The 27,008-nt window shown below is 31.7% G+C and overlaps 1 protein-coding gene across 4 annotated transcripts in view; it reads left to right on the forward strand.

The window, feature by feature from the left end:
• LOC129231543 (ectonucleoside triphosphate diphosphohydrolase 1-like) overlaps positions 1-26,252 on the forward strand; it is a 102,956-nt gene extending 76,704 nt beyond the window's left edge. For all 4 annotated transcript variants that reach the window (XM_054865885.1, XM_054865887.1, XM_054865888.1 and 1 more), the window contains 2 exons: positions 7,818-7,958; positions 25,830-26,252. In XM_054865885.1, coding sequence (XP_054721860.1) covers positions 7,818-7,958; positions 25,830-26,045 — 357 coding nt within the window. In that variant the 3' untranslated portion in view covers positions 26,046-26,252. The remainder of the gene's footprint in view (positions 1-7,817; positions 7,959-25,829) is intronic.
• The last annotated feature ends 756 nt before the right edge of the window (positions 26,253-27,008 follow it).

Raw genomic sequence — 27,008 nt, forward strand, 5'->3', positions numbered from 1 at the left:
CTTAGAAAAATAAAATCATCCTTAGCTTAACTAGTTATTTCTGTACTTAATTCAAAGCTTATTACTGATTTTTAAATACTTGATTAAATTTGAGGGATTTATGTGTTTTCCAAAAAAGTAGAGTACTTTTTAAAAAAAGTGAAGCAGTGAGTAGTGCAAGTAGTGCAATACAAAATGATAGTAGTTTGTAGCAATTTCTGGAAATTATTTTTTAATGAAGTTTTTGAAAAAGGGAAGCAAGGTTCTCAAACAAATCTGATTGGGGCAAGTCATCAGCGGATGCAATGTAGAGATGGGCAATGTTGTTCTTTTTAATTACCTGTTCATAAGAGCATCATTCATTTTTTTACCCTTTTATTAGGCTCAGTCATTTGAATGATGTCATCCTTTTTAAACATTTTCTTTTGACGTATCAGTAAGAGTTACTCACATACATTTTAAATGTTGCATTCTAGCACTAATATTGTTTAAAGAAAAATCAACTAAAATTAGTAAGAAAATATGCCGATAAAAATTTAGTAAAAAAATATTTTATTTAGGTTCAGATGTATAAAGAAATTCGGCCATAGGAAGGTAAAGAGCGGTATCTGCACAAATCAGTTTTTGAGCTATTTGAAGAAACAATTTTTGAGTTCCATACCAACAAATGGGAAATGTTGAAATTTGAAATAATTTTTCATACTTTACGTTCAACGGAAAACAAATCAACAAGCTTGTACATTAAAGGTAAAGTACAATAGATGACAAAAATGCAAAAAGAAAAAAGAAAAATTTGTAGTTACTGCCTTTTACCTTCCCACGGCAGTATAGTTCATTTTGTAAAATATTTTCCAGTGATCGAGTGGTAAATTATGTGTTTTCCGTTCGAAAAGTGGCAGTTTGATTCAAATTTGGTAAACATGATTTAAATAGATTTTTTTTATAAATGAAATAAGTAAGTTAAATTCACACATGACGTCAAAAAATTAGCAGAATTCATCTTCAGAAAAAACTATGGAATACTCTCCTAAAATATTTTTAATGCTACAAAAATAGATAAATATAAAGAACTTAGGTGAAATAGTGCATTAATTCTAAATCAAAATATCATTTCTCCAAGTGTAGTATGGTCACAGGTGAAAACAAAACGAAAATGATTTCGATGTGTAAAAAATGAAAGTAATATCAGAAGAGTTTTAAAATTTAATAAATTAAGGAATAAAATGAGAAAGAGAGAGAACTATATAAAATAAATGTAAGCTTTTAGAAAATAATGGTTCTTCTTATTTTAAGAAGATGGTATTGCTCCATTGATTTTTAAAAAGTCAGTCATTTAGACCCGTCCGTTCTTGAACAACACATCTCTAATGCAATGAGAAATAAAATTCGTAAAAACACGAGCTGAATTCAGTCATTTCATTTTGACGCCATATGTTCTATCTGTTTGACCCTATTAGTTTGGCATCATGAATTCGATGTTTTGCCAATATTGGCGTTGAATAGAGTGTGGCTTAGAAAGAAAAGAATAAGCAATAACTGCGAATTTAGTAGCAGGTTTGGGTTTTCTGACAGCCGAGAATGTCCCGTGGATGAACATTTTAGATTTCAATGGGGTTTCAATAAACCAAATTTGGGGGCTACTGTAATATTAATAGAAGAGGATAAAAATGAACTGCCCTTGGAGACTTACAATAAATGTTAATGTTATAAAGTATAAAAATAGAACTTTTTCCATTTCATGCAAACTTTTCCTACTGAGCAAAAAGCTTTTGTTAACAATGTAATTTGCAATTACAGTCGGCTCCCACTACAACGCGATCCAACTTACGGGAAATGGTTATTATGCGATTTTTTTCACCAGCAAAGACTTTTAGGTCTAACGCGAATTCCTCACCCGCAACACGGAAATTTTTGGTGTGGAATCGTGGTGTGGAAGTATTGGCTTTGTAATGGGGTCCTTTTCAAAATTTTAAAAGTACTTTTTTCTGAAAGAGCATGCTTAAAAACATAGTATCTGACCATTTTTTATATAATTTGTTCAAATTTAATATTTTTGAAAAATTACTTAAATCACTTTCTCTTTCATTATTTACCGCTTCTGCCGATGACATGACAAATGATGAAATGCCATTCTCTGGTACCATTCACAGAGCAAAATATTTATTTCGCATCTTTATTCACTTGTATTGGCAACGATATGTTTCATAGCAAGCGTAGAGCGCAATTTTAATTTGCTTTTTGATTATCATAACATGGAAACGTGGAAGAAAGATGCGCCAAATATAATGTAACCAGATTTTTCAAAACATCAGGACACATGACGGGAGGGGGGGGGGGTAGAGTAGTTTTTTTCCACAGGCTTAATAGTTTACGTAACAGTTTTATGCCGAGAAATAACTCAAATGTACCAATAAAAAACTCAAGTTGAAAATAATTTAATAGTATTGATGTAAAGAATATTGAAACACACAATTTTCACTCAAAACATGCTTGGACAATTTTGGTCGAACAATCGATTAGACCTAAAACTTTGGTTTTCTTTAACGGTATGATACACCCAAACGCCTTCAGCAGCGCGACTTCAAGATCGGTTGTAGAAGGATTAGCTGACATGAAAAAATTACTAAACTTTGCTGGAAGAGACGGCAGAAAACTCGGCATCCTTGTGTTTTTTTGTATTAATATGTTTTGTTATATCCGACACTCTTCCGTGGAATATACTGAATGAATGCCCTTGACATTTTTCACAAAAGATTTCACCTTTGTCGCCCTTTTTGAGAAATGGAAATTTATTTTTCAAGTTGTCGTTCAAAATGCATTTACGTGTACCCATCTCGTAAAATTATGATAATCATACAACGTGTAACAGTTACAATCACAATGAATAAAAATAATTTATTTCCCCCTGTTCCCGGCCAACACCTGACGCTTAACAGCTCCTCGTCTTCAATCCAAATCATGGTGGAGGTAGTTCAGCGCATTAAACATTAAAGAATAACATTTTACATGACGTTCTTACGTTTACTGACAGCGAAAAATCGAAAAAGCGTTTAAAAAATCTAGATTGTATGTTATATTTCTTGTGTGACGGAATTTAAACAAAAAAAGCGGCACTTTTTCGACAAAGTGGGACACTTTGGCGGGACATTCCCACAGCGGGACAGTAAGACAAAAAGCGGCACTGTCCCGCCAAAAGCGGGAAGTCTGGTCGTATTTGCCAAATAGCATCATTTGTTACGTCATCAAGACCACGCCTTGTTTGAAAAATTGAACATTTAAATAATTTAATTAAAAAATAGCTGTTGGGAAAATAAAAGTACTTTCTGGGTCCATGTTATTTTTTTTTTGTTTATTCTATCAATTTCAGTGACAAAGAGTACTACTTTTGACTGAAGGAAACAACCCCATTGGCTACTATATATATTTGTTTATTCGTGAATAGACCTTCCTCCCTTTCGCATCACTGAGAGCGGAAGTTCCCACACCTTACTAGTCTAAACATCACTTACACAAATAACCACTCCTTATTTTCCATTTATTTTTTTTCATTCCAAATGAGGAAGTTGATGAAATATAATGACACCATAGAGCTCTGTTTCATCTGAAGTTTGTGTAGATAGAAAGAAAAAGAGAAAGTTTTTGACAATTAAAGGAAAGCTAAAGCTTCTTGAAAAGCTGAATCTGAACTTTAAAAATGCGTCGAAGGTAGCATGACAGTTAGGCAGTGGTGTTCCCTACGCCGTATACTCTCAAACATTTTTTAGGCATATAGCGTATACCCTCAAGCTTCAAAAATGTTCATATTATGACATATTATGTACATGATCAATACACATATTGTGCACAGCTGATTACTGGGAGTGTACCCTCAGAAAATTTGATAGGAACATCACTGCAATTAGGTATGAGTGAATCTTCCATATTCCATACATAAAATTAAAAGTCAAGAAAAGGAAACACATAAAAGTTTACCGAGTAATTGCTTAGTAAAATGGAAAAATTTATGAAAATGGAAGCTACTGTGGTATTGCGAATTAAAGAAACCAGGAAGAGGGGTGTTGCCACAGATGGAAACTTTTAAAAAGAATTAGTGAAGCAACTGCTTAAAAATATATTAGAATAACGGTTTGATTACACAGCATAAATCATTATCATCTTCACTTTTTTAAGTTAAAAATATCATTACTGGATCTACTTTACCGTAAAACTATAGTGCGTTTGCTTTTCTTACTGTATACTGTACGCATCATGTAATGGTTTATTTTATGTCTTTCTTTCCCATTGATCATTGATTTTGTGTGCATCTTAGCAGTATTTAATGTTGAATAAAACTTTTTTTAAAATGGAAGTAAGCATTCAGTTCTTTATGTAAGAAACAGTAATGTATAGCTAGGAAATGGTTTTTAACAGTTGAGGGGGTGTTTACAAGTGTCTAAAATAATTGAATATGTTAATGAAAGGTTTTACACATACCCTTTTCCACAATGCGAAATTTCGACTTACGTGAGGGGTCTCGGAATGCATCCCTCATGCAAGTCGGGACTCAACTGTAGTTCAAAATTGCACATTAAAGTAAGTTCAGCATTTTTAGTTTCGTTTTCTGTTTCGGATAGCTTAATTATTAGTATATTTAAAAATGAATACTAGTACCCATAGAATATTTTTCATATTTCTTTATTTTTACCATGGTTTTATTAACTTGGTTTGGTGGCTATCTGTTTGGGCGGAATCTTAGGACTCAATTTTTACCCACTTCCTGTGACCATATTCTTTTAAAATTTGGTATGCAACTTCAGAACAGATGACAATGCATTGTTCTATGATCTTATAAATAAGTTAACTATTAATTGTTAGTTTATTCTAATTTTAATTAACATTTTGGCATAAATCCTCTAATATGAGAATGAAAAAATGCTCTCTTAAATTAGAATTAAATATCCAAAAAAAAAAAATGTATCAAAGAAATTTTTCATCAAGTAAAATTTCTTCCATGTTCCAAGGTAATTTGAACGTGAATTATAATTAATTTTAACTAATTTCATGCTAAAATGTTAGTGAGGTTTCACTTGAAAATTCATTGTAGAACAATTCTTTTATTAAAAGTAAAATGTACAGTCGAATCCCAACTTAGGCGAGGGATGCGGTCCAAGACTCCTCGCGTAAGTCGAAATTTCGCGTTGTGGAAAGGATATGTGTTAATATTTTTATAAACATACCTAATTATTTAAGACACATGTTAACACCGCCTTAAACTGTTTTAAATCATTCCTTAATTATACATTACTATTTCTTGCAAAAAGAACTGAATTATCATTGGTATTTCTAAAAAAACCGTTTTAATCAACATAAAATACTGTTATGATGCACAAAATCAGTTATCAACAGGAAGGAGAGACATAAAAAAAACCAGCACTGTACGCACAGTATGGTGTAATAGTAAAATGACGAACTATAATAACACCGTACAGCTGATCCAGTAATGATATTTGTATCTTTAAAGAATCAGGATGTTGGGGATTTATGTTGTGTGATTAAATCATTATATTCTAATATATTTTTAAATACAGTTGCTTCATTAGTTCTTTTATAACATTTCCATCTATGGCAACATCCCTCTTCCTGGTTTCTTTAATTCTCAATACAAGAGCAGCTTCCATGTACTACATAACCATAAGTATAATAGATAGCTATCAAGGAGAAAACTTATACCTCAGTTTATACTATTTGCAGAGGGATAAAATTGTTAAATTATAATAAATAGATCAATTTCCTGTTGTGTGCATCACATATTTTTCCTTTTGAAGCTTGCAAGTATTTTTATAGCTATTTAAAATTTACAATCGCTAATTTTCCAGACAATCTGTAAGAAATTCTGAAACTGCATTGGACTTTTATGGTGCATGATTTTATTTCTATTTCTCAAATGCCGGGCCAATTACCATTAAGTCATTGGACCACGGGCTCTCCAATATCAACAACACAATTAAAAGCAGAGCAGTCATCCTGATGAGCAGTGCCCATGACTTGTCCAGAGTTATAATACAGGTTGGAGAATTCGTTAGTTAAAAATGGTACAAATAGGCAATTAGACAATTGTGTCCTGTTAAAAAAGTCTTAAAACAGCCACAGCAGCCGCTCAAGAAGAACTCAGGTGGAACATTTCACAGTTTTTTTCTTTTTCAGTTTTTACCCTCAGCAGCCTGAGAAGCAACATGACAAAACGAATTTCTGTAAATTCTTTTTATCTCCAATTTAGCAGAGTGAAGTGGCATGGCTTCTCAAGACCTTTTTAAAATACTAGTTCCTTTTTTGGCCAAGAAGTTTAATTGTACCTGAAGCTTAAAGAAATTATTTTATCCTTTTTAGTTCATTTTTAGAACATGGTACATTACAACTTTTTTATTTCAGTAATTATTGTTTTTTTAGTAATTCAGTGTTGATAGTTCAACCTAATAAAAGTTGATTAATAAATATCTTTAAGTTTTTGAGATTATTTGGTTGAATAGAAAAACGTTTTTATTTCATTTTATCTGTGACGTAAAAAATGGGATGTTGTCCAGTCCAGAATCCTAGCTTAAAGCATAACAATAATTGATTAGTTCCTATAAAATTAATTCATATAATGAAAATTAAAATTTTTCTCTTCTGTTGAAAAGCTGTTTTTCACCATCTAATCAATTTTATATCAGTGTAAAATTTAAATCAAATTATTGCTGCTTCTATTTACATTTTCAAGTAGTCAAGTTGCACTTCTTGTATAAAATATTTGCTGGCAAGAAAGGATTAAAAATTTGCAGGTTGAATTCACTCAACTTTTAAATCCTCTTATGAAGCAAATATTTACATAAATCGTAAAAAGTGATTTAGAATAACAAAGTTGCTCAAAAATAAACAATTCTTAGTAATATTCCATGTTCAAATGAGCTAATTTATTAATCAAAACAGCTTTTCAAATGTTTTCGTCGAAGCCTCAAACAGTGTGATTGTGCTTTTTATTAATTTTTTTTTTTTAAAGTAGCAAAGTTGCGACTACATTTCAAAAGTAGTTTCTTGTTGATACATTTAAATAAAAAGTTGTAGTTAGCTACATTTGTAAGAAAATTAGTTGTTGTTCACTACAAAAAAAAAAGTTTTTCCAAACACTGATGTCAAAACTCACTTGTAAATTGTCTCAATAAAAATCAATCTGTATATATCGCTGTAAGAACATATTTTCTATACATGTTGTTCTCTTGAAAGGTGCAATTTTTTGTTCTATGCTCATAGCTACCTTAAGAAGGTATTTTCCATTCTTTTTTATCATTATTTTTTACTTTTTAACAAACAAAATAACAGGCATTTAACAGTGCTAAATAATATAAAATTGATTTATTCCATAAATTTAATTAGAATTAACGAGAAAAATTTTTTGATGGGTATTTGAAAAATTTGAATACTTAAGCATTTTTAGCATATTTGTTTTGATTAAAGATGATAAATTTAATGAAGAATTAATTGATTTATGCATAAAAGTTCAAGAAAGCTAAGAAAAAATTTGTGTAATGTCACTTTTTGTCAAATTTACTAATTTTACCCTCAATATCTCTAAAATAAATGAAGATGTTTTATGAACTTTTGCAGCTTAACGAAAATACATATCTTGTCTTTCAAGAAAAAATGCCGTAATGCTCTCCTTCTGAAAAGTTGAAAAGTTTGAGATGCAAACTAACACCTATCTAGAGAATTGCCATGTGTCTGCAGAAATTCTATTTGTATTTTTTTTTCTTTTACTGTGCATTCTTTTAAAACTAAAAATTGCTTAATCGCATTTACTAATAATTTTTGTATTTGTGTTATAGGTCAAGGAAAGATCTCATTCTAAAGGTGAATTGTCACATCTTCTCACGTATTGCTTTGGTGCTGTATATGTGACAGAACTTTTAGTGTCAAATTATGGATTTAATTATGTTAGCTGGAGGAGCATTTCGTTTAAAAACCGAGTAATTATCAATTTCTTAGCAACTTACATGTTTAAAGTGTTTTTTTAATATTTAATGTTTTTTTTATCACACATGCTTTCATCAGTTTTCTGACATATAGATATAATATTTGACTTTAACTATATTATTTTTTTTCTCTTTATAAAAATACTATAGAAATATGTATCTTCGTGGCACATTTTTAAAAAAAATAGAAATAACTTACTTAGAAAACTTTTGTGCATGCAGTAATGAAATTCTTTTAAAAAAATTGTGGTATGTGTGTTTTATTTTTCTCAATCTCTAACAGACCGTTCAATCTTACCTGTCATTTTTAAAAATCTTTTTAAAAGTTGTGATTTCAAGAAAGGACTAAAATTTTTAACCATTGTTTTAGCTTTTAAAATATGATAATATGATACCATATAAAATATTATATGGCATATACACATAGAGATCTTGACTAACAGTGACAAGAGTAAATGGCTAGATATAGGCACCCAAACAGTAATGAGCAGGTTTGTCTTTTAATGTCAATATCAATTTTGTAATTGATATTTCAGGAACACCAAACAGATTCTCAAAATAGCATCTTTCGAGACATCACCAGTACATTTTTTCCAAACATAAGTTTTTATCTAGCGTTGTCTACAGTTAGCATGTTTATAGCATCTCAGTCACCAATAGTGGATTTCTTTAAGGTTTTGAAGGGTTTCTTTCTTAAAAACCTAACAATGCTGTTTTTCATCAGATTGCAGTTTCAATGGTGCATACCCTTTCCTCAGCTTATTTTCAATAATTAGATACTTAAGATTCTTAAAAGCTATTGTGCTTAATTATGTGCTTACTTTTAATTAACCAATTAGAAACAAGTATTTTAGTTTTGGGTACTTATGCTCCTATTTAATTCCTTGGCCATTTTTACTCAATGTTTTTTAGGATTGCTGATTAAACATAAGGGTCATTCCATGTCAGGTGATCCAAAATTCAAATTTTTTTCACTCACATTTTTGTATTTCTTAGAAATTTGGCTCACCAATTGTAGCCTTCAAGTTAATCAAAAGTTCAAATTTTTAGATTTTTATCTCTTTTATTTTTTGATTTTGAGATTGATTTGTAGAAAAACCCTCTTTTTTTCATGGATGCTTGAACATAAAATGGACGATAACGCAGCACCAAATATAGATAGGAAGATTCAGAAAAAAGCACTTTAAAGTACATTAGATGCTGCTCAATATGATATGCAACATGACTAATTTTGTAAAAAATTTCATTTTTAAAAATTTAATTTAAATTTAAAATTTTAATTTCTCAGAAAACATATGATTTTTATGAAAAAAAAACTCCCAAAAATGTTTGTGTATTTTATCTTCATTTGTGCCAAATTTGAAGTTGGGACTCAGTGAAATCATATTTTTATGAATTTTTGAATAAAATTTGCTTTAAGAAATAATGATATTTTTCAGATTCTATTTAGTAAAATATGGGATTATCTTACTGCTGATGGTCAAATGAGTAGTAAGTGAACATTACTATGCTTGAAATGAACTGGCATGAACTTGCAAATTGGGAATTCCCCCCCCCCCTTGCAACAACCACTTTTAATCCTTTTTTTTTTCATAAAAATTCAGAAAAATATGATACCATTGAGATCCCAATTTTAAATTTTGCACAAATAAAGATGAAATACACAAAAATGTTTAGGATTTTTTTTTAAAATTCATTATATGTTTTTCTGAGAAATTTAAATTTAAATTTTAAAAATAAAATTTTTTACAAAATTTGTCATGTTGCATATCATATTAAACAGCAACTAATGTACTTTAAAATGCTTTTTACTAAATCTTTCTATATATATTTGGTGCTGAGTTACCGTCCATTTTATGTTCAGGCATCCATGAAAAAAAGAGGGTTTTTCTAAAAATCAAAGTCTCATAAATAAAAAATAAAAGAGATAAAAATCCAAAAATTTGGACTTTTAATTACTTTGAAGGGTACAATCAATGAGCCAAAGTGCAAAGAAATACAAAAATGTGATGAAAAATCTTTGGATCACTTGACATGGAATGACTCATAAGCTAAATTTTGCAAAGGATAAATGAAAATGCACTAGTAAAATGGTTCTATTATTTTTTTTGGGGGGGGGGGGGGGTTGTTTAGAGGAACCTTTCAAAAGACTTTTGTTGGATGTCTTTTCATCCATAAGCTCATTTCTTTTGCATTGAAAAATGCAAAAGAAAAGTGAACAATGCATTGATCCTTGTAGCGCCGAAACACGTGTCTGCAGTAATCTGTAATGTGTGCTCTTTGACGTTGCTTCTGTTTTTACTTTCAAAATTGTTTTGTCAGCTATCATTTTTTAAATTTTAATGTTACTCTAGTTGGTAAGTCATCAGCATTAAATTTGAATATTGTAAAAAAAGTAAGTTCAGGGTTCGTACGCCCTTGAAAAACCTTGAAAAGTGCTTGAAAATAAAAAGTTCATTTTTAAGTGCTTGAAAACCTTGAAAAAGTTTTAAAACCTTGAAAAAGTTTCTTAGTGCTTAAATTCTCTCAAAAATCAACGAATTGTGCTTGAAGTTTTAAAAAAGTATTTCACCAATGCAATTTTCTGAACATGTGTTCAGTATGCAACATCGCGAAAAATTGCTTCCGTGTTTGGGATTTCAATCCTTTTGCTTCTTGTAAATATTTTGATGTTTTTTACAACCGAAAGATATTTTGACATATGGTACCTTAGATTAGTTTATTTTTTTGTTTAATTTCATTAATTAACAAAGATATTAATTTGGAAACCATGACAACATTGAACTTACTCGGGTTTCGCGGAAAATTGCTCTTGTGTTTGAAATTTCAATCTTTTTGCATCCTGCAAATATTTAAATATTTTGGCTAATCAAATGTTAGTTTCGCATATGCTATCTTAGATTAGTATATTTTTTGTTTAATTTTAATAAAAAACAAATAAATTTATTTCATGGGAAACATGCCACGTCGAACGAACTCAGACTTTGCGAAAAATTGCTTCTCGTGTTTGAAATTTCAATCTTTTTGCATCTTGCAAATATTTAAATATATTCTCTAATCGGATGTTATTTTCATATTTGCTACCGTAGATTAGCATATTTTATGTTTAATTTCAGTAAAATATAAGTTTATTTTATGGGAAACATGACAACATTAAACTTAATTCGCGAAAATTTGCTTCCCTTGTTTGAGATTTCAATCCTTTTGTATTTGTAAATATTTGATTATTCACTTGAAATCGTGTAGTGTTCGTTTTTATAGTTTTACCTCCCTATATCTCCAATTTTCCCCCTTTTCCTCAAATGTTCAAAATTACTACTTTATTAAGGTTGTAGGTACTTGGAGCTTACTGAAAGAGGCTTTAATCAGCAAAGGGGTAGATATTTTAAGGAGGGTCATTCATCTTCATTTGGATCTAATAAATTGACCAGTACCAGCCTAGCTAGGCCCAGTGCCTGTTGCTGGTTATCAACAGGCACTGGGCATGGTATTTCTATGCAGAATATTTTGACTTAATAGACTATTTTATGAATTGTATGCATAGCAAAAGTTATTGTTGTACATATGTATATTCAAGTAATAGGGGTCTTAGTTTTAAAAATTATCCCCCCCCCCTCGCCCCATTTTGCTCTTTGAAACTTTCAGTTAATTTTTTATGAACTCACAAATCACAATTACACCTGAATATTATTGCCTTTCTAAATTTAAATTCTAATTTCAACAATAACCCATTTTTTCCCAAAATAAAACTACTTTTGTCATAATATATGTCAACTTCTTGTGAATCTTTTCAATTTCGAAATATGGCTCTATAAATCTGAACTTGCACATTTATTGTCTATTGCAAGTTAATCAATGAAAGCTGAATAGGCTCAAGTTTGCATTCAGAGTATTTATCACTGCTTAAGCTGTTTTTGTATATTTTGAGGTGTAGAGACTGGACTGTGGACTTCGATAAACTTTTCTTACTTCCTAATTTTTAAATTTAATCGAGGACAGTTGAAATGCCTTATTGACTGAACAGCTAATAAATACATACGAATAACTGATTTGCATACTTATGAATGATTTGCAAACCTAATATTTTTAGAACTTAATAGTGCAAACTGAAATAACTTTCTGGGTAGTGTTTTTGTCCTAACCGCCCTTATATTGTAATAAACCACTGTATAGATATCGGAAATAAATGTTGAAACCGGGGGGGGGGGGGGGGGGGGAGTGGCTTCAAAAACTCCTCTCTGGCAATGCCATTGAGCTTAGGTATTTAAGTTTCTTCCCATAAAAGTTAAAAGCACTTATGAAAGGTTTTTTTTTAAGTATTAATTTGCTGATTCTAGAAAATATACAAACCTCTGACTGCTGCAACCTTTGAAAAACCTCAAAATTAAACCTCTTGGTATCTGCTTCTATTTATGATCAAACTTTTCAAACATTTTCAGAAAAACTTTCAACGCAGTAGATCTTTCATCAAAGCATCTCTCGTTGTAGAAAAAGCAATTTTGTTTTCCTATACTTTTTTGTATTATTGCCTTATTTCTATGTGTTTGTAGTAAATGAAATCTGCATACAATATTTTTAGTACAAATTTATGATATTGCCTTGAAAACAAAATTTTTTACCTTGAAAAGTACTTGAAAAGTGCTTGAATTTTTTTCTGCCTAAAGGGTATGAACCCTGAAGTTGTTTAATATATATTTTCCTGAAAATATTGAAATTCAGCTAACATGACCATTACTGGTAAAACCAGTGTGTTCAGTTTATTGTTATATATATATATATGTAATATGAAAAATCCTTTGCTAGGCCTTTTCCATATTAAGTTCTGTTCACTTATATGTCAGCGCGTATGAGTCACAGACATTATTTATTACACACTTGAATGCTTCTCACACCATATATGGCTATGTTCTGGGCTCAGATGAGATTCCCCTTAAAGTACCTACCAGACACTTTTTTTCCCTCCAGACTTAAGCCAGCCTTTGTCTGCGGTGCAAAGCCCAATAATTTTTTGTTATTGCAATCTGCTCCTCCTATATAGACTCACGTGATCTATATAGGAGGAGCAGATTGCAATAACGAAAAATTATTGGGCTTTGCACCGCAGACAGAGGCTGGCTTAAGTCTGGAGGGAAAAAAGTGTCTGGTAGGTACTTTAAGGGGAATCTCATCTGAGCCCAGAACATAGCCATATATGGTGTGAGAAGCATTCAAGTGTGTAATAAATAATGTCTGTGACTCATACGCGCTGACATATAAGTGAACAGAACTTAATATGGAAAAGGCCTAGCAAAGGATTTTTCATATTACATATATATATATATATATATATATATATATATAATGATGTGAAATGTGTAGCTCTCTGACGCACGTGAAGTAAGATATAAGGGAAGGAACTTGCAGAATGGGCAATATTCATGTTGTTATTTCTGACACGAGAGAATGCCAGACCGCCGTCAACGAAGGCACTTCCAGCAGATAGACGATTTTACTAGGGGTATGGTGATCAGACTGAGAAGGGGAGGTTGGTCCATATATCAAATTGCAGCTGATACCCACAAGGATGTGAGCACGGTGCATCGGCTGTGCCAAAGATGTTTGGAACAATGAAATGTGGCAAGCTTGAGGGGTGTAGGGGCAGCCAGGGTGACTTCAGAACGCGTGGATTAACGCATCCACCGACAAGCTGTAGCAGACCCACAAGTCACTTGTTCCTCAATGCTGCAGCAGGTGCTAGATATCCTGAATGTTCCCGTGTCAACCAGAACCATTTCCCGTCGTTTGGTCGCATGTGGTCTGCAATCACTGCGTTCGCTAAGAAGACTGCCATTGACCCCACAACATAGACAGCAACGTCTAGTATGGTGCCAGACTAGAGCGAAGTGGATTAAAGAATGGTGACATGTCATGTTCTCAGATGAATCCTGCTTCTGTTTGTCCAATGATAGTCGCTGCATACGTGTGTGGCGTCGACATTTAGATCTAATCCGGCAGTAACTGGAATGTCCCACCGCACAACTATGTGGCAAAATGGTTTGGGGCGCAATTGCGTACGATTCCATATCACCTCTAGTTCGTATTGAGGGCACTATGACGGCCCAACAATACTTGGATAATGTGCTGTGTCCGGTGGCAATCCCTTACCTTCAAAGGCTACTTAATGCAATTTTTCAGCAGGATAACGCCCGACCACACAGTGCTCGTATCTGCAAACTTGCTCTCCAAGGCACACAGATGCTTCCCTGGCCACCATACTCTCCTGACCTGTCACCAATCAAACATGTGTGGGTTGTGATTGGACGCCGTTTTCAGACTGTCCCTGCCTCGTTCAGAAGACGAACTGTGGCAAATGGTTGAAAGGGAATGGAGAGCCATCCCTCTGGACACCATCCGCATCCTTATTGACTGTATGCCTCGACGTCTTTCTTCGTGTATCGCTGTCTGCCGTAGTCCTACATCCTACTGAGCCGATGCCGTTCTCTCTCTGCATTCTTCCTATCATTTTGAAATTAAGATCATTTATTATTCCTTACTGTCTCCGTCTTTTTTCAAAATTTTATCACTTTTTGATCACTCCTACTTGGTGTTGCATTTTCAGTGTCTAGCAGTGTATATATATATAAAATAATAAAAGTGAAAAAAATATTGAAAAGACCACACCAAAAGCCCATAGATGCGCAACACAGCAAAACTAAAAAGCCAAGTAAATATAAAATATGCAAGCCAAATACCAAATATTAAACAGATTATATAAAAAACTAGAGGACCCGACAGACGTTGTTCTGTTCAAACTTTGTAAATTGAAAAGTTAAAAAATTTCATTAAGCTATAAAGTGTTTGAACCGTTCTGTTGAAAAAAATAAGTAAAAAAAAAATGTTTTAAGCTACTATGGTGTCAGAATGCGTATATTTATTACAACTTGATTTATCTAATGCCCACTGAGCAGTTGTTTCATTAACTATTTTTACTCCTGTACTTGATGGTTTTTTCCTTCAGCCATACTCAAAGGATAAAAAGCATCCTCAGATATTAAGTGTAAAAATCTAACTACCCATCTAGAACAAACGGGAAATCCCGCTGCAACATCCCCATATGAAAAAGAATAAAACAATCGAAAGGATATCGTTTAGAAAAATGATAAGGGTAAAAACAGTTCTCTGAATAAGCGAAAATTACTTATCCCTCCCCCCCCCTCCCGATGTAAAATGACTAAAAACGCTTTAAAAACGAAAAGCAATTCTTTGCAATTTGAAATATTTCGCCAAATAAACAAAAAATACAATAAATTACATTAACAGTAGCTTTAAAATGTAAACAAATAATCACGCAACTCTATTGTTTGTAGCCAAAGTCGCCAAGCCACCACGTTACTGTAATCCAGTCGATCAGTGAACGAAGCCAACTCCGACCGATTAGCAGTCTGATCTTTTGAACGAAAACTTTTAAAACTTCATATATTGCTTAATTTGTTCTTTCCACCAAAGATAAAGATCTTCCACTGCACTGATCTTTTGTGTATAGAACCAGCCTGTTGTAATTTATCTGGATGAAAAACAAATTTTGTCTTTAAATTTCATCATCTTTTCCTTTAATAATGTACTGATTAGTTAGATAATCCTTAAAGTATTCTTGACATTGGTGCCAAAACTCATTTGGATTTCAGCCGAGAAACAAATGTTGCTAGGTACGGTACTTTCTAATCCTTTGGTTAGGAAAACCTACAGCACCGATCCGGTCACATGGTTCAACTACGATGACAGAACACACATTCTGCGTGAACCTTCCAGTACTCTACCTTAAAATGTATCACGGGGCCTAAAATCATTGCTTTCGAGAGAGAGAGAGATATACGAAGGCTTCTCTCTCTCTCTACGTTTTATCTGTTCTCAATTGACATATCACAGTAGGAAATTTCATCACAAAAAGCAGAGCTGGCTTTCTTTTTGTCCTTTGGCAACGGGTTAAATATTTATTTCAGTTCTCGCTCAACAATAGGTTTAAAATAAATATTAATCATTTGGGAGATATAGCCATCCAATGTTTAAATTAATTAAATAAGAAAAACGTTTCCGATTCGATCTATCGCGCTTCGAAACCATGCTTGCCACAATTTAATTACACACAAAAAATTTGATCAAAATCGGTCCAGCCATTTAAAAGCCTTATGGTGACAAACGTCCGCACAGAAGATTTTTATATATTAAGATAATGATTAGAAAAAGGAAAATTGCAAACAGATATTTAATAGGAAAAGAGAAACTATGAACTTAGCAAAACTGTATATCATAATTCATTAACGCTCAAAAAGACTAGTTTTAATCGAAATAACTTCAATTTCCTGAATATTAAGATACAAATTGATTCAAATAGTTACACTATAATCTATACTAATATTATAAAGAGAGAGGACGAATTTTTGTGTGTTTATATGTTCGAGGTAATCTCCGGAACTATTGCAACTATTTGAAAAATTCTTTCACTGTATGAAAAGTACCTTCTTACTGAGTAACATAGGCTACAATTCGAAAAAATTCGATAAATAGTTCTTTTTTTACTCCAATTTAGGCCCAATTTTCACGTAAATTGCCTATTATTGGCTATTAAAGGGGTGAAAAATTACTTGCACATATTATTTTATATCGTTGAAAGGGTAGAATTTTCCGCGTTCTAAGCAATTTGTTTCAATGCTCTAACTTCATTACGATGGGAGCAATTTGCATTTTTGTCTCAAACTTTTTTAGGCTTAGCTGAAATTTTGACAATACTTTCTTCATTAAATCTATCAATAAAAAGTGAAGGAATTGTCCCACAGTTTTCTTTTTGACACCGTTCGTTTTGACACATTTTTTACTCCAGAAATAACTCGACCTATGGTCGAAAAAATAACCTTCTATCTCTAAAGAAAAAAAAGTTACAAGTCGTTAAAAATAAAGTTCAAATAAATCTAATCTCCATTAAAATTACTGATGTTTTGTTTCGCATTGCCATGGTTACATCTGTTAGCTTCGCTTCATTTTAATTTCTTAAAGGCCCACAAACTTGGCGCCACGGAATTATAAGCAGTGGGGAAATGTTTTCGCCAATTCTGCATATTTTATGATCTACATTATGATAATTCCCCCAGACAATGTAGAAATTGCAGGAAGAGTTTGAAAACTAGGAGTCTTAGCAATTTTCCCAATTGTTGCCAAATTTGTGGACGCCAAAGACCAAGGGCTAATGTACTTCGGCCATGGCCTTGCTGATAGTGACAGAAGCAACAATTATAGCCCATAATTGACGATAGCGGCAAACCCTCCAGTTGTCGAAATATCATCGAACTTACTAATGAAAAGAAACCAGTGCATCGTAAAAGCAGGGGGGATGGAAGATGTATTTGTACGTGCTTTTACATTTAATCTAACAATAAGGAACTGTTAATTTAAATAATTTTTCATGCACTAGGTTGACAAATTCAAGTTTTTGCATTTTTACGGAATGAGTGCGGTGGAGTGGCTTTTAAAGTCCATTTATTACTATAAAAAGGACCATATTTTTAATTAAATTGAAAATTTTTGCCTTTAACTTATATGACAGTACTGTTGTTGTTTATGTGTCCATAGTTAATAATCATTGAAGGATTGAGGGCCATTGCCTTGAGATTTTGGACTTTTTTTTATTTATTTACACCTAAGATATTATGAGAAAGATTTTCATTGTAAAGAAATGAAATACACCACTGAGAGCATCCGAGGTTATTGAACCCACGTTTACCGGCATTTGAAGCGAAGTTTCTACCACAAAGCCACGAAGGACCACAGCGCATAATGAATGAGGCATAATGAGTGATATAGTTTACATTTTTCTTTGCCAAAGAAAAAATATCCACTTCACTTGCAAAAGGGCTGGGATCCAGTAGCGTGGTCGCTTGGCACGTTAGGCGCTGAGCAGTTCAGTCTAGGATTATTGCTTTAAAGCAACCGTAAATGTTATTCATTGTTTTGGCGATTTGTTTTGGAAGAAAAGAAACCTTTGATTTGTTTTTATCCGAGTGAAATGTGCGACATTTTCTTCTTTTTTTTTCTGACGATTTTTAAATGTTCCACTGGATTTTTTTTCGTCAGACCGATGGATTATGAGAGCGTGGTTGCTAGGTGAGTTTGGCAATAAATAATAGAGTTGCGGAACTATTTTTACATTTGAAAGATATTATTTGATGTTTTTTTTTGTTTATTTGCCAAAATATTTTAAATTGCAGTAAAAACTACTTCACTCGCTAAATAGAGTTTTAAAGCAACTGTAAATCTAATTCAATGATTTGACGAAAAGTTTTAAATTCAAAGAAAATTTAATAGTTTCCTTTGAAAAGGTGTGTATGCATTTTATACAAAGAAAAATGACCATTTTACATCAGAGGGGGAGGGGGCGTCAATTATTTTTGTTATTATTCAATGGACTTCCATTAAATTTTTAGCCTGGGCATCGCTGTGCAGGTACTGCTAGTCTATGATAAAAGGCATGAATTTAATTTCAAAGTTAACATCGTACAAGATTTTTCCTCCTGCTTAAGTAAAAAGGTTTTTATTGGCGTCATTGTTTCGCAAGCTATCAGAATAAAAAGAATTTGCAATACCATTTCCGCATTCAATCCAGAAATTTCTATGCTCAAAAATATACTTCTTAATAATAACTTTCCTAAAAATCTGGTTGAAAACATTTGCTTAAGTATAGCCTTCGATGAACATTTCGCTTCTTTTGAAACCGTTTAACTGTGTAAATGTATGATACAACCGTGACAAACCATTTTTTTTTGGATCTCTGGGGTGGAAGGATTTTAAACATGGGAAACAGATGACTGGCATGTTTTTTGATTAATCTCTTTGGATATGGACTTATTTTTTACTTTTACCTTGAAAACTGGAATGAATTCTGTCAAGTTGAATATCCGATGGGTTTATTATAAATGGATCTCAAGGTAAGATAATTTTGGTTATCGGCAGGTACTGTCCCGTGGATGGCTAATTATTTCAGAATTTGTTTTCCTAATTAGTAGAGGCGAAACCCCCTGCTTTTAATTTTAGGTTTGAGCTCTTGTTTATTGTTTATAGTTTAACATGTGGTGCGTTTGCCCAATGTTACTCTATATTGCATGTACTCTAGCTTAAACACTCTTTTAGTTCATAGTTAAATTTTTTTGGTCTTTTGACCATATTTATAGAATCCTCCATGGCTGATAAGCTCTGGATTTGCCTTGGGTCAGGTCATACCACTATTCTGTGCTTGTTTCAAACGAAGTAGCAGGAGAACATTTCTTTCCACCAAGATGGACACAAGGGATTCTAAAGGCCATTAATGAATGGCCTATGCCATTAATGAATGATCTTTGACAACAACAAATTGCCTCCTCCAGGCTTTGGGGGTGTTGATTTACAAAATATCCTGTGTATGTAATAGGTGTGGCAAATAGGGTCGCTTGCTTTCAATGCTATAAATATAAGTAATGGCAATTATATTTTAATTTGCTGTTCTTTAGTTATAAATATACTTAAATGTTTATGCAAGTTTTAATTCTGAAAATATAAATTTTGAAAAATCCTTGATTACTCTGACATGAAAATAAACTATTTTCCATATCTAAAGTATAAATTTAAAAAAATTCCAGATTGGAATAATGTAAAAATCTATACTTTAAATTAGTTTTCCTCTATTTCAGTACATAGTCCTTTATTATCATCAAGTTCTTCGTGCAATTCACAAAATTTAGAAACTGAAATGAGTATTTATCCTAACACGTTGAACCTTTTTTCTATATCTGGTCTACCACAACACAAAAAAGCTTGACAACTATTGATATCTGCTCGCCTTTCATCACTGTTAGACATATGCCATATTAGGGACAAAGATGCTGTTCATTTATTAATAGCCTATGTAGATGCAGTAAATTTGAATCCAAATTACCTTATAATCAATCGTACATCCATTAAGGGAGCAAGAGAAAATCTTCGAGAGGTAAAATCAAATTTCATGAATTTAAGTTTAGATTTTTTAGTTATTCACTGTGATACAAAGCTATATCCAGGTGTAACTCAGGGTTGTCACGCCACAGGGAAACCCGAAGAAACAGGGAAAGTCCAGGGAATTCAATAATCAACAAAAGAAGGGGGAAAAACCAGGGAATTATGAAAAATTCTTTAAAAACCTGGAAAATCCAGGGAATTTTATATATTTTTTTGTTATTGAAGTTGTTAAAAGCAATGCCCAAACTACCAAATAATAATAGTAATAATAATTTTTAAAAAATCAGAAACAAAATAAAAAATGGTAATTTTTACTGTTTTTTGTTTTAAGTAAATATTAAAATGTCTATCATGAAAGCAAAAATAATTAAATTGTTTTATTTGACATGAGGCTTGAATTTTATGTTAATTTAATTTAGAAAGCATGCAATTAGCAATCAATATTTATTGTTCTGCTTACTTTCACATTTCTTATAAAATCCCAAGTCTTTTTTCTTTAAATAAATGTTCAATAAATTAAATCGCCATGCTATTATTTCAGTTAAAATAAATTCTTCTTATTTTCTGATATTTTAATTTGTTTTTCCCCTGTGATGAACTATCGGGATATTAATTTTTTTTTTTTTTTTTTTCAAATATCGGGGCTTGCTTGTATACAATGCTGCAGATTCATACAGGGAAAACACAGGGAATTTTTTTTTTCCTCAGAATGGAGTGGCAACCCTGTAAACTGGGAAAAAAACGCCAATAGGCTTACCGTGATAACATCAGGTCCCAATGTTGAATAGCCACTCAGAATTCCTGAGATATTTCTTCCGTTGTATACGCGATATCTTAGTCCATAGTTTCTTAATATTTTTAATTAGTCGAACCCTTTTAAATAACCTCTTTTTTTCGTTTAGCCACTGTTTTTTTAGTATGTAGTATAGTTTGAAGCAACATTCTTAAAATGTTTTATTTACAGTCAAAGTGAAAAATATTTCAATAAAAACTTTTAAAGCTAAAACGTAATTTAAAAAATTAACAAAAAGTAAAATCTGTAAACAACTTTGAAAAAAAATGCAGACACAAAAAAGTTTTAAAGTTTAATAAAAAGTTGAAGGTTTGAAAATTCACTATTTTAATAGATTTTTTTTCCCAAAAAGCAAGGTAAATAAAGATTGAGAATTTCGTTTAACCCTTGATTGATCTTCATGGATCCCCTGGGTTCCGCCTAACACAATTTGAGAAACATTGTCTTAGATGATTGCTCTTTATTGCTAACTGTTCAATCTGTTGCAATACTGGCGGTATAAATTGTGCATGCAATTTTTTAGAGCAAAAACTGAACGGTGATGTATTACATGTAGATTGCTATCATCATGCACTTGAAATCATACTGCAGAGTGTCTTTAAAGAAGTTCATGCCTCTCTTAGTACTAGACTACTAAACACGATATTCCATTATTTAAGCACTTCAAAATTTTGTAGAAAGCTCTCCATCTTTCAGAACTTATAACATTTCAATCAAGTACACATACCACTTAAATTCTAAAATACAAAGTATATGACATATTATTGTTTGTAAAAAGTGGAATTGAGAAAGATTACAGAGAATTATCATAACTAGTAATAATATTTCCTGATGAAGTCCCTCCTACAGGGATATGTTTTCAGCAACCTGGAGCTTATCCCTGAGCCAGATGGGTGGCAAAAGGAATTTATTGTTTGAAAATTTATATATTTAGGAAACAATTTAAATTGACCCTACATGAAGAGAAAGCCCTAAATGCTGTTTTACAGTTAAATGCTGTTATAAAATGTGATTTTTTGCAATAAGCCCAATCTAGGATTCTTTAAATGATATAATGTGTCAAAAAAAAAAAAAACTAGTAGCATACAAAATGAAGACAAATATGCAGCAGAAGCAGTGATTTGAAAATTCATGAATCACTTATGGTATTTAGGGGATTAACTAGTAGCTTTGTTTATATTGGATGAAGGAATTAACTTTGAAGATAGGAAAAGACTACTGCAAAAAATGCTTGCTAATAAGGAAGACGTCTCTGATAACTGTATAAAAAATTTCAGATAACAGTAGATGATTTGGAATACTTTCTTAGTAAAGGTCTTCCTCTTTATAGAATGAATTAAAAGTCAATAAAACTGTTTGATAAGTTACAAACACCAAAAGATGTTTTCCTATTTGATCCTGATTCATTGCAAAATGAAGGAAGCTATAAAGGGAAGAGATAGCGTTAAAATGCTGAATGTTGTGAATGGTACAAATAAAAGATTTCAATTAATCGAAGAATTTCAATCAATTTACCAAATATGAGTCACAAAAGCAATTTATTTTACAGACAGTTCAAAAGACTATCGGAAAAATAGCACACTATTGAGATTCATTAGAAAAACACACGATTAAGATAAAGTTTCTTAAGCACTATTTCATTCTTATTCAATGTAAAATCTTAAGATGATATGAGGTAATTAAAAAGAATTATTTTAGTGCTACCTTACTGTAAAACTATTTTGCAAACCTAGGAGAAACGATGTACGTGGTGTGAAGTAAAAATTGGAAGATTTGTGAGAAAATTATCAAAAGTGTTAAAGTTCCACCTCCTAGGGGCACATGTAATTATTGACTGATTGAGTTCAAATTTTGTGCAGATTACTTTTTATTATAGTTTCACAAAACTAGGGGGCGTCACTTGTTAAATTCTGTAAAATATAAATCACGACTACATAGAGCTAAACGCACCACATGTGAAAAATGAATGCAAGATTTTTGGAACTAAGACCTAAAACTAAGCACTGGGGTTTTGTCTCTGTTATTAGAAGACAAGGCTATCAATAAAATCCCTCCACCGTACGGCTAGCAAAAAATCTAAAGTCTTACCTAGGTGTCCGGATGCAAATTCAAATCCGTGATCATCAAGTCAGTTTTTTGCCAGTTGATAAAAATAAATTTAAAACAAAACCATTCAAATGATTAAAAATGAAAAAAGGATCATCCATTGAATCAGGTCCAAAAAGCATTCCAAGTCGACCAAAAAACAAATTTCAAAAAACATCATCAACGAAGTCCAAACACATGGTTTCCTCTAGAAAATTCATACTAGTGAACAGTTAGACGGTTACAGTGAAGCGAAGTGTTAATTAAAGGCTACGCTAGACAAAATATTATTTACGAGATTATTTAGTTGTGAAACAATGATGCTAATAAAAACTTTTTTACTGAGACAAGAAGAAAACCTTGCAGACAGTTAACTTTGAATTGAAATTTGCATCATTTATCATAAATTGTGGTTTCACAACAAGTCAATATTAATATTAATGTCAATAAAATGAAAAGTTTTACAATTAGAACTAGTCTTTTTTAAGGGGCCACAGTACCTCAAAAATGATCAAACGATCAAAAAATATTTTATTGCTTTTTTCAAAACTACAAATTATTCCAAACACAGGGAAAAAGTTTCATCGCTTTAGGTCAAATATTTAAAAAGTTATGAGTAGTTTTAGGTCATGCTCTCTATGTGTTCTTATGCAAAAGAAAAATTTCAAATTGCTTTTTCTCGGTGATTGTTTTTTTGTGTTTTCATGTCATTAGAATCCCTAAGGATTTTTTTCTATTAAAGATACAGCTTTAAAGTAATACTTTTTGCAGTCAGAATAATATATTTAACAAAACTGTGCATTTTATAAGCATTTTATAAATTACTCAAATGTTTAGAGCAATTTATACCCTTAAAAACAAAATTAAAAAAATATATATACAATTTTTTACATAATTAACCACAGAAAATGTTCCAATACATATATAAACAAATGAATGCACAGATTTTTAGAGATGAATATTGTGATTGCTTAGCAAAAATATTTATTTAAATAAGTGCAAAAACAAAATGCCTTAGGGATTTTAAAAAATTGAAATTTCCCTAAATTTTTTGAATTTTTTAAAAATGTGGGCAATATTTTAAGATTTTGAAAATAAATTATTGGTTGCAAAATGAGTGTGTATGTTATGGTTTCAAAGAAAAACACAATATTCATAAATTAAAAAAAAAATGTTCATAAGGTACTGTGACCCCTTAATGTAAGGGAGTTATGATAAATATTTTTGCTGAGTTACATACTTAGCCACTTTTGGGTTCAGCTCTTACTTTATCACCTAACTTAGCAACCAAAATAAAATGGACAATGGTTAATGACTACAGTAACACATCATTTTTTACTTAAGTGTTATTTTACCATGATAAGAGGGAGGAAGCTCACTGTCATTATTCAAGCTTTTTGTAGGAGCTTAAGAACAATACTGATTTCACACAATACACATGCAAAAGTAGACAGGAAATTTTACACAGCTCAGCAGGTGTTTCTTTTTTAAATTTTCTTGTTTAGTCTTGAGTTTACAAGTTTAAAACTTGCACTTACTGCCAAGTACATGAGAAAATGTATGGGCTAGAAGTACTCTAGCTAGAAATAAATCTATGAGTAAAATAATGTTATACTGTCTTTAAGTGTAAATTATATGGCGTTTAAATACAGTGGAACCCTGCCATTTGTCCGCTGCTCTGTTCTTACTACTCGTTATTGGTCCAACTTTTTCAATTACAATTGAACTTGTCATTCTTCGCTATTCGGAAAGCGTCACTTGAAGGAGTTGGTTGAGAACCATAGAAATTAACGGACAATGGAAGAACTCTAACAATTGTTCAGGAAGAAGCAAGAAGTAGTTAGAGAACTTCCTTCAGGGGAAGAAGTAGGTAAGGCAGCAGAAATTGAAGAATTGTATTATCATTTGGAGAAGGCACAGAAAATGGTGGAAAACTGGCATTGTAACATTGCAGCATCAACTAGTCCAACAACAATGTTATTGGTCAAAGGCAGACAAACATTGGATATGCAATGTACCAGACAGCCCGGTTATCCCATCCTGAGACTGTAGTTTCATTCTTATTAGAACTCCTCAGTCAGAAAAAGTGAACAACCGAGCTAGAGGCAGATGTCATCTCATTGAAGCTAACCCCGCTTTGCCTTAACCTTCGTTTAGGAGTGATAACTTATTGCTAAACATTGGGTATGTTTTTTGAGAAGGAATCCCAAGATTTATCCAGTGCAAAATGACATATGAAAAAAATAATACCTGAAAGAGGGAAAACACTTAAAAGCTGTTGCTTGATTTATGGAAGAAGACTCCCTTTCCCAATGGTTACACAAACATCTTTCTTCCTTCTCTCCACATTCCACTTATGACATCAGCTCATGTTAGTATAAGCAAAGTGCAGTACACTTTTTCTTTATGTATTTCTTGTACAGTGCTGCATATTTATTCTGTCACAGGAAGATAAAAGGAGAATCTGTGGAAGTAAGTTTTTGAAGTATTTGAAGAAACCTTTTATGTATTCCATACTAACAATAAGGAAATATAGAATTTGATATTTTTTCTGTGCGTAATTTTCAGCGGATACTAGTAAGCAGTCTTGTGCTCAAGTACAACAAATGACAAAAATGAAAAAAAAAAAAAAATTAAAAATTTGCAGATACTGCCATTTACCTTCCCATAGTAGTATTGTTTTTCATAGGTATAAATAAGCAATCACCTGTTGCATAGAGTTCATTAATCCGATTCACATTTGATCTTACATGTAAAAATGATTCACCATTCAAACCACCTTCTGAACTGAATTGTAATCGAATAGGGAAATTCCAGCGAATAGCGAAAGCTTTGTTAAACCTATTTTATTGACTTAAGTTATTAATAATATGAGAAAAACTTCATTTATAACCTAAAGCTGCTTTCAAGCATGTGTTTTTGAAAAACATTTGTTGCAAAACGTCTTTGTAAATCAATGGTTAACTGTTTTAATCTATTCTTTTCTTTAGATTAAAGGTGCTGATGTTGGTTGGTCGTTAGGCTACATGATTAATGCAACTAATGCTATACCTGAGGAATCACCTACACCTCCTGTGATATCTTTGACTGTGTTTGTTCCTCTTTGTATTTTATGTAGTATTTTGATATTAGCAGCAGTGATGTTACTTCGTAAAACTTTAAGGTTTATTACACATAAAAAGTATTACGTGCTTGCTGACTTCTAAAAACTAAAGTGTTGCCTGTTTTCTGGAAAATTTTATGTTTTTACATTATTATTCATTACCTTCAATGTGTCATTTCTTACTATTTTTATTTCCGACTTGCTTACATTAATTATATATGTGTTATCAGTTTGGTTTCCACATGTAGTTTTTACAGTATGTTGATAATTAATGTGTACATTTTTTAAGAAACTATTTTTTTTTCTTCATGTTGACATATATATATATATATATATATATATATATATATATATATATATATATATATATATATATATATATATATACATATGTTTTTTTCTCTTCTCAGTGAGATAGATACGTCATGAAATTTTCTTACTGTTGTTAAATTCTTCTTTTGAAAATCTCATTTTAATTCTTTCCATGACATTTTTTGATGTTTTAAAATGTATTTTGTTTCTATCTTTCTCATACTTATTCAAATTATTTTGACTTGGGGGAAAAAAATATGCTAGTCAAATTACAGCAGGATTTATGTATCTGAAGAATGTATGACAATTGCAATTATTCATTCATATGAATCTCAGAAATAAATGCTTTTTACACATTGGCAGTTTTATTTGTATTTTAGTAAAATATTACTAAATTCCTTACCAGAATGCACTTTTAAGAGCCCTGTGAGATCCTGTGCCCGAGGATGACCACTGACAAGAAGACTGGATAATACCAAAACCAATCTCATAATTTTAAAAATTAAAAACTGGCAGAAATGTGCTTTGTATCATTTGAGTTGGAAGAAGTATGCTGTTGAAGCTGCTAAGACCTGCAACAGTTAGTTACACTCTTAAAGAAGTAAAATATACTAAATCTTTTTAACTGACAATCATATTGTCTGTGACATTTTGTCTGCGGCTTCAGACCAAAAAAGAAATAAAGCAAATATAAAACAGAGAATATATGTGTATATACAGGGTGTTTCAAAAAGAATGACCCAATTTGAAATGC

Source organism: Uloborus diversus, chromosome 10, assembly GCF_026930045.1.
Source record: "Uloborus diversus isolate 005 chromosome 10, Udiv.v.3.1, whole genome shotgun sequence".
In the NCBI taxonomy this organism is placed as follows: Eukaryota; Metazoa; Arthropoda; class Arachnida; order Araneae; family Uloboridae; genus Uloborus; species Uloborus diversus.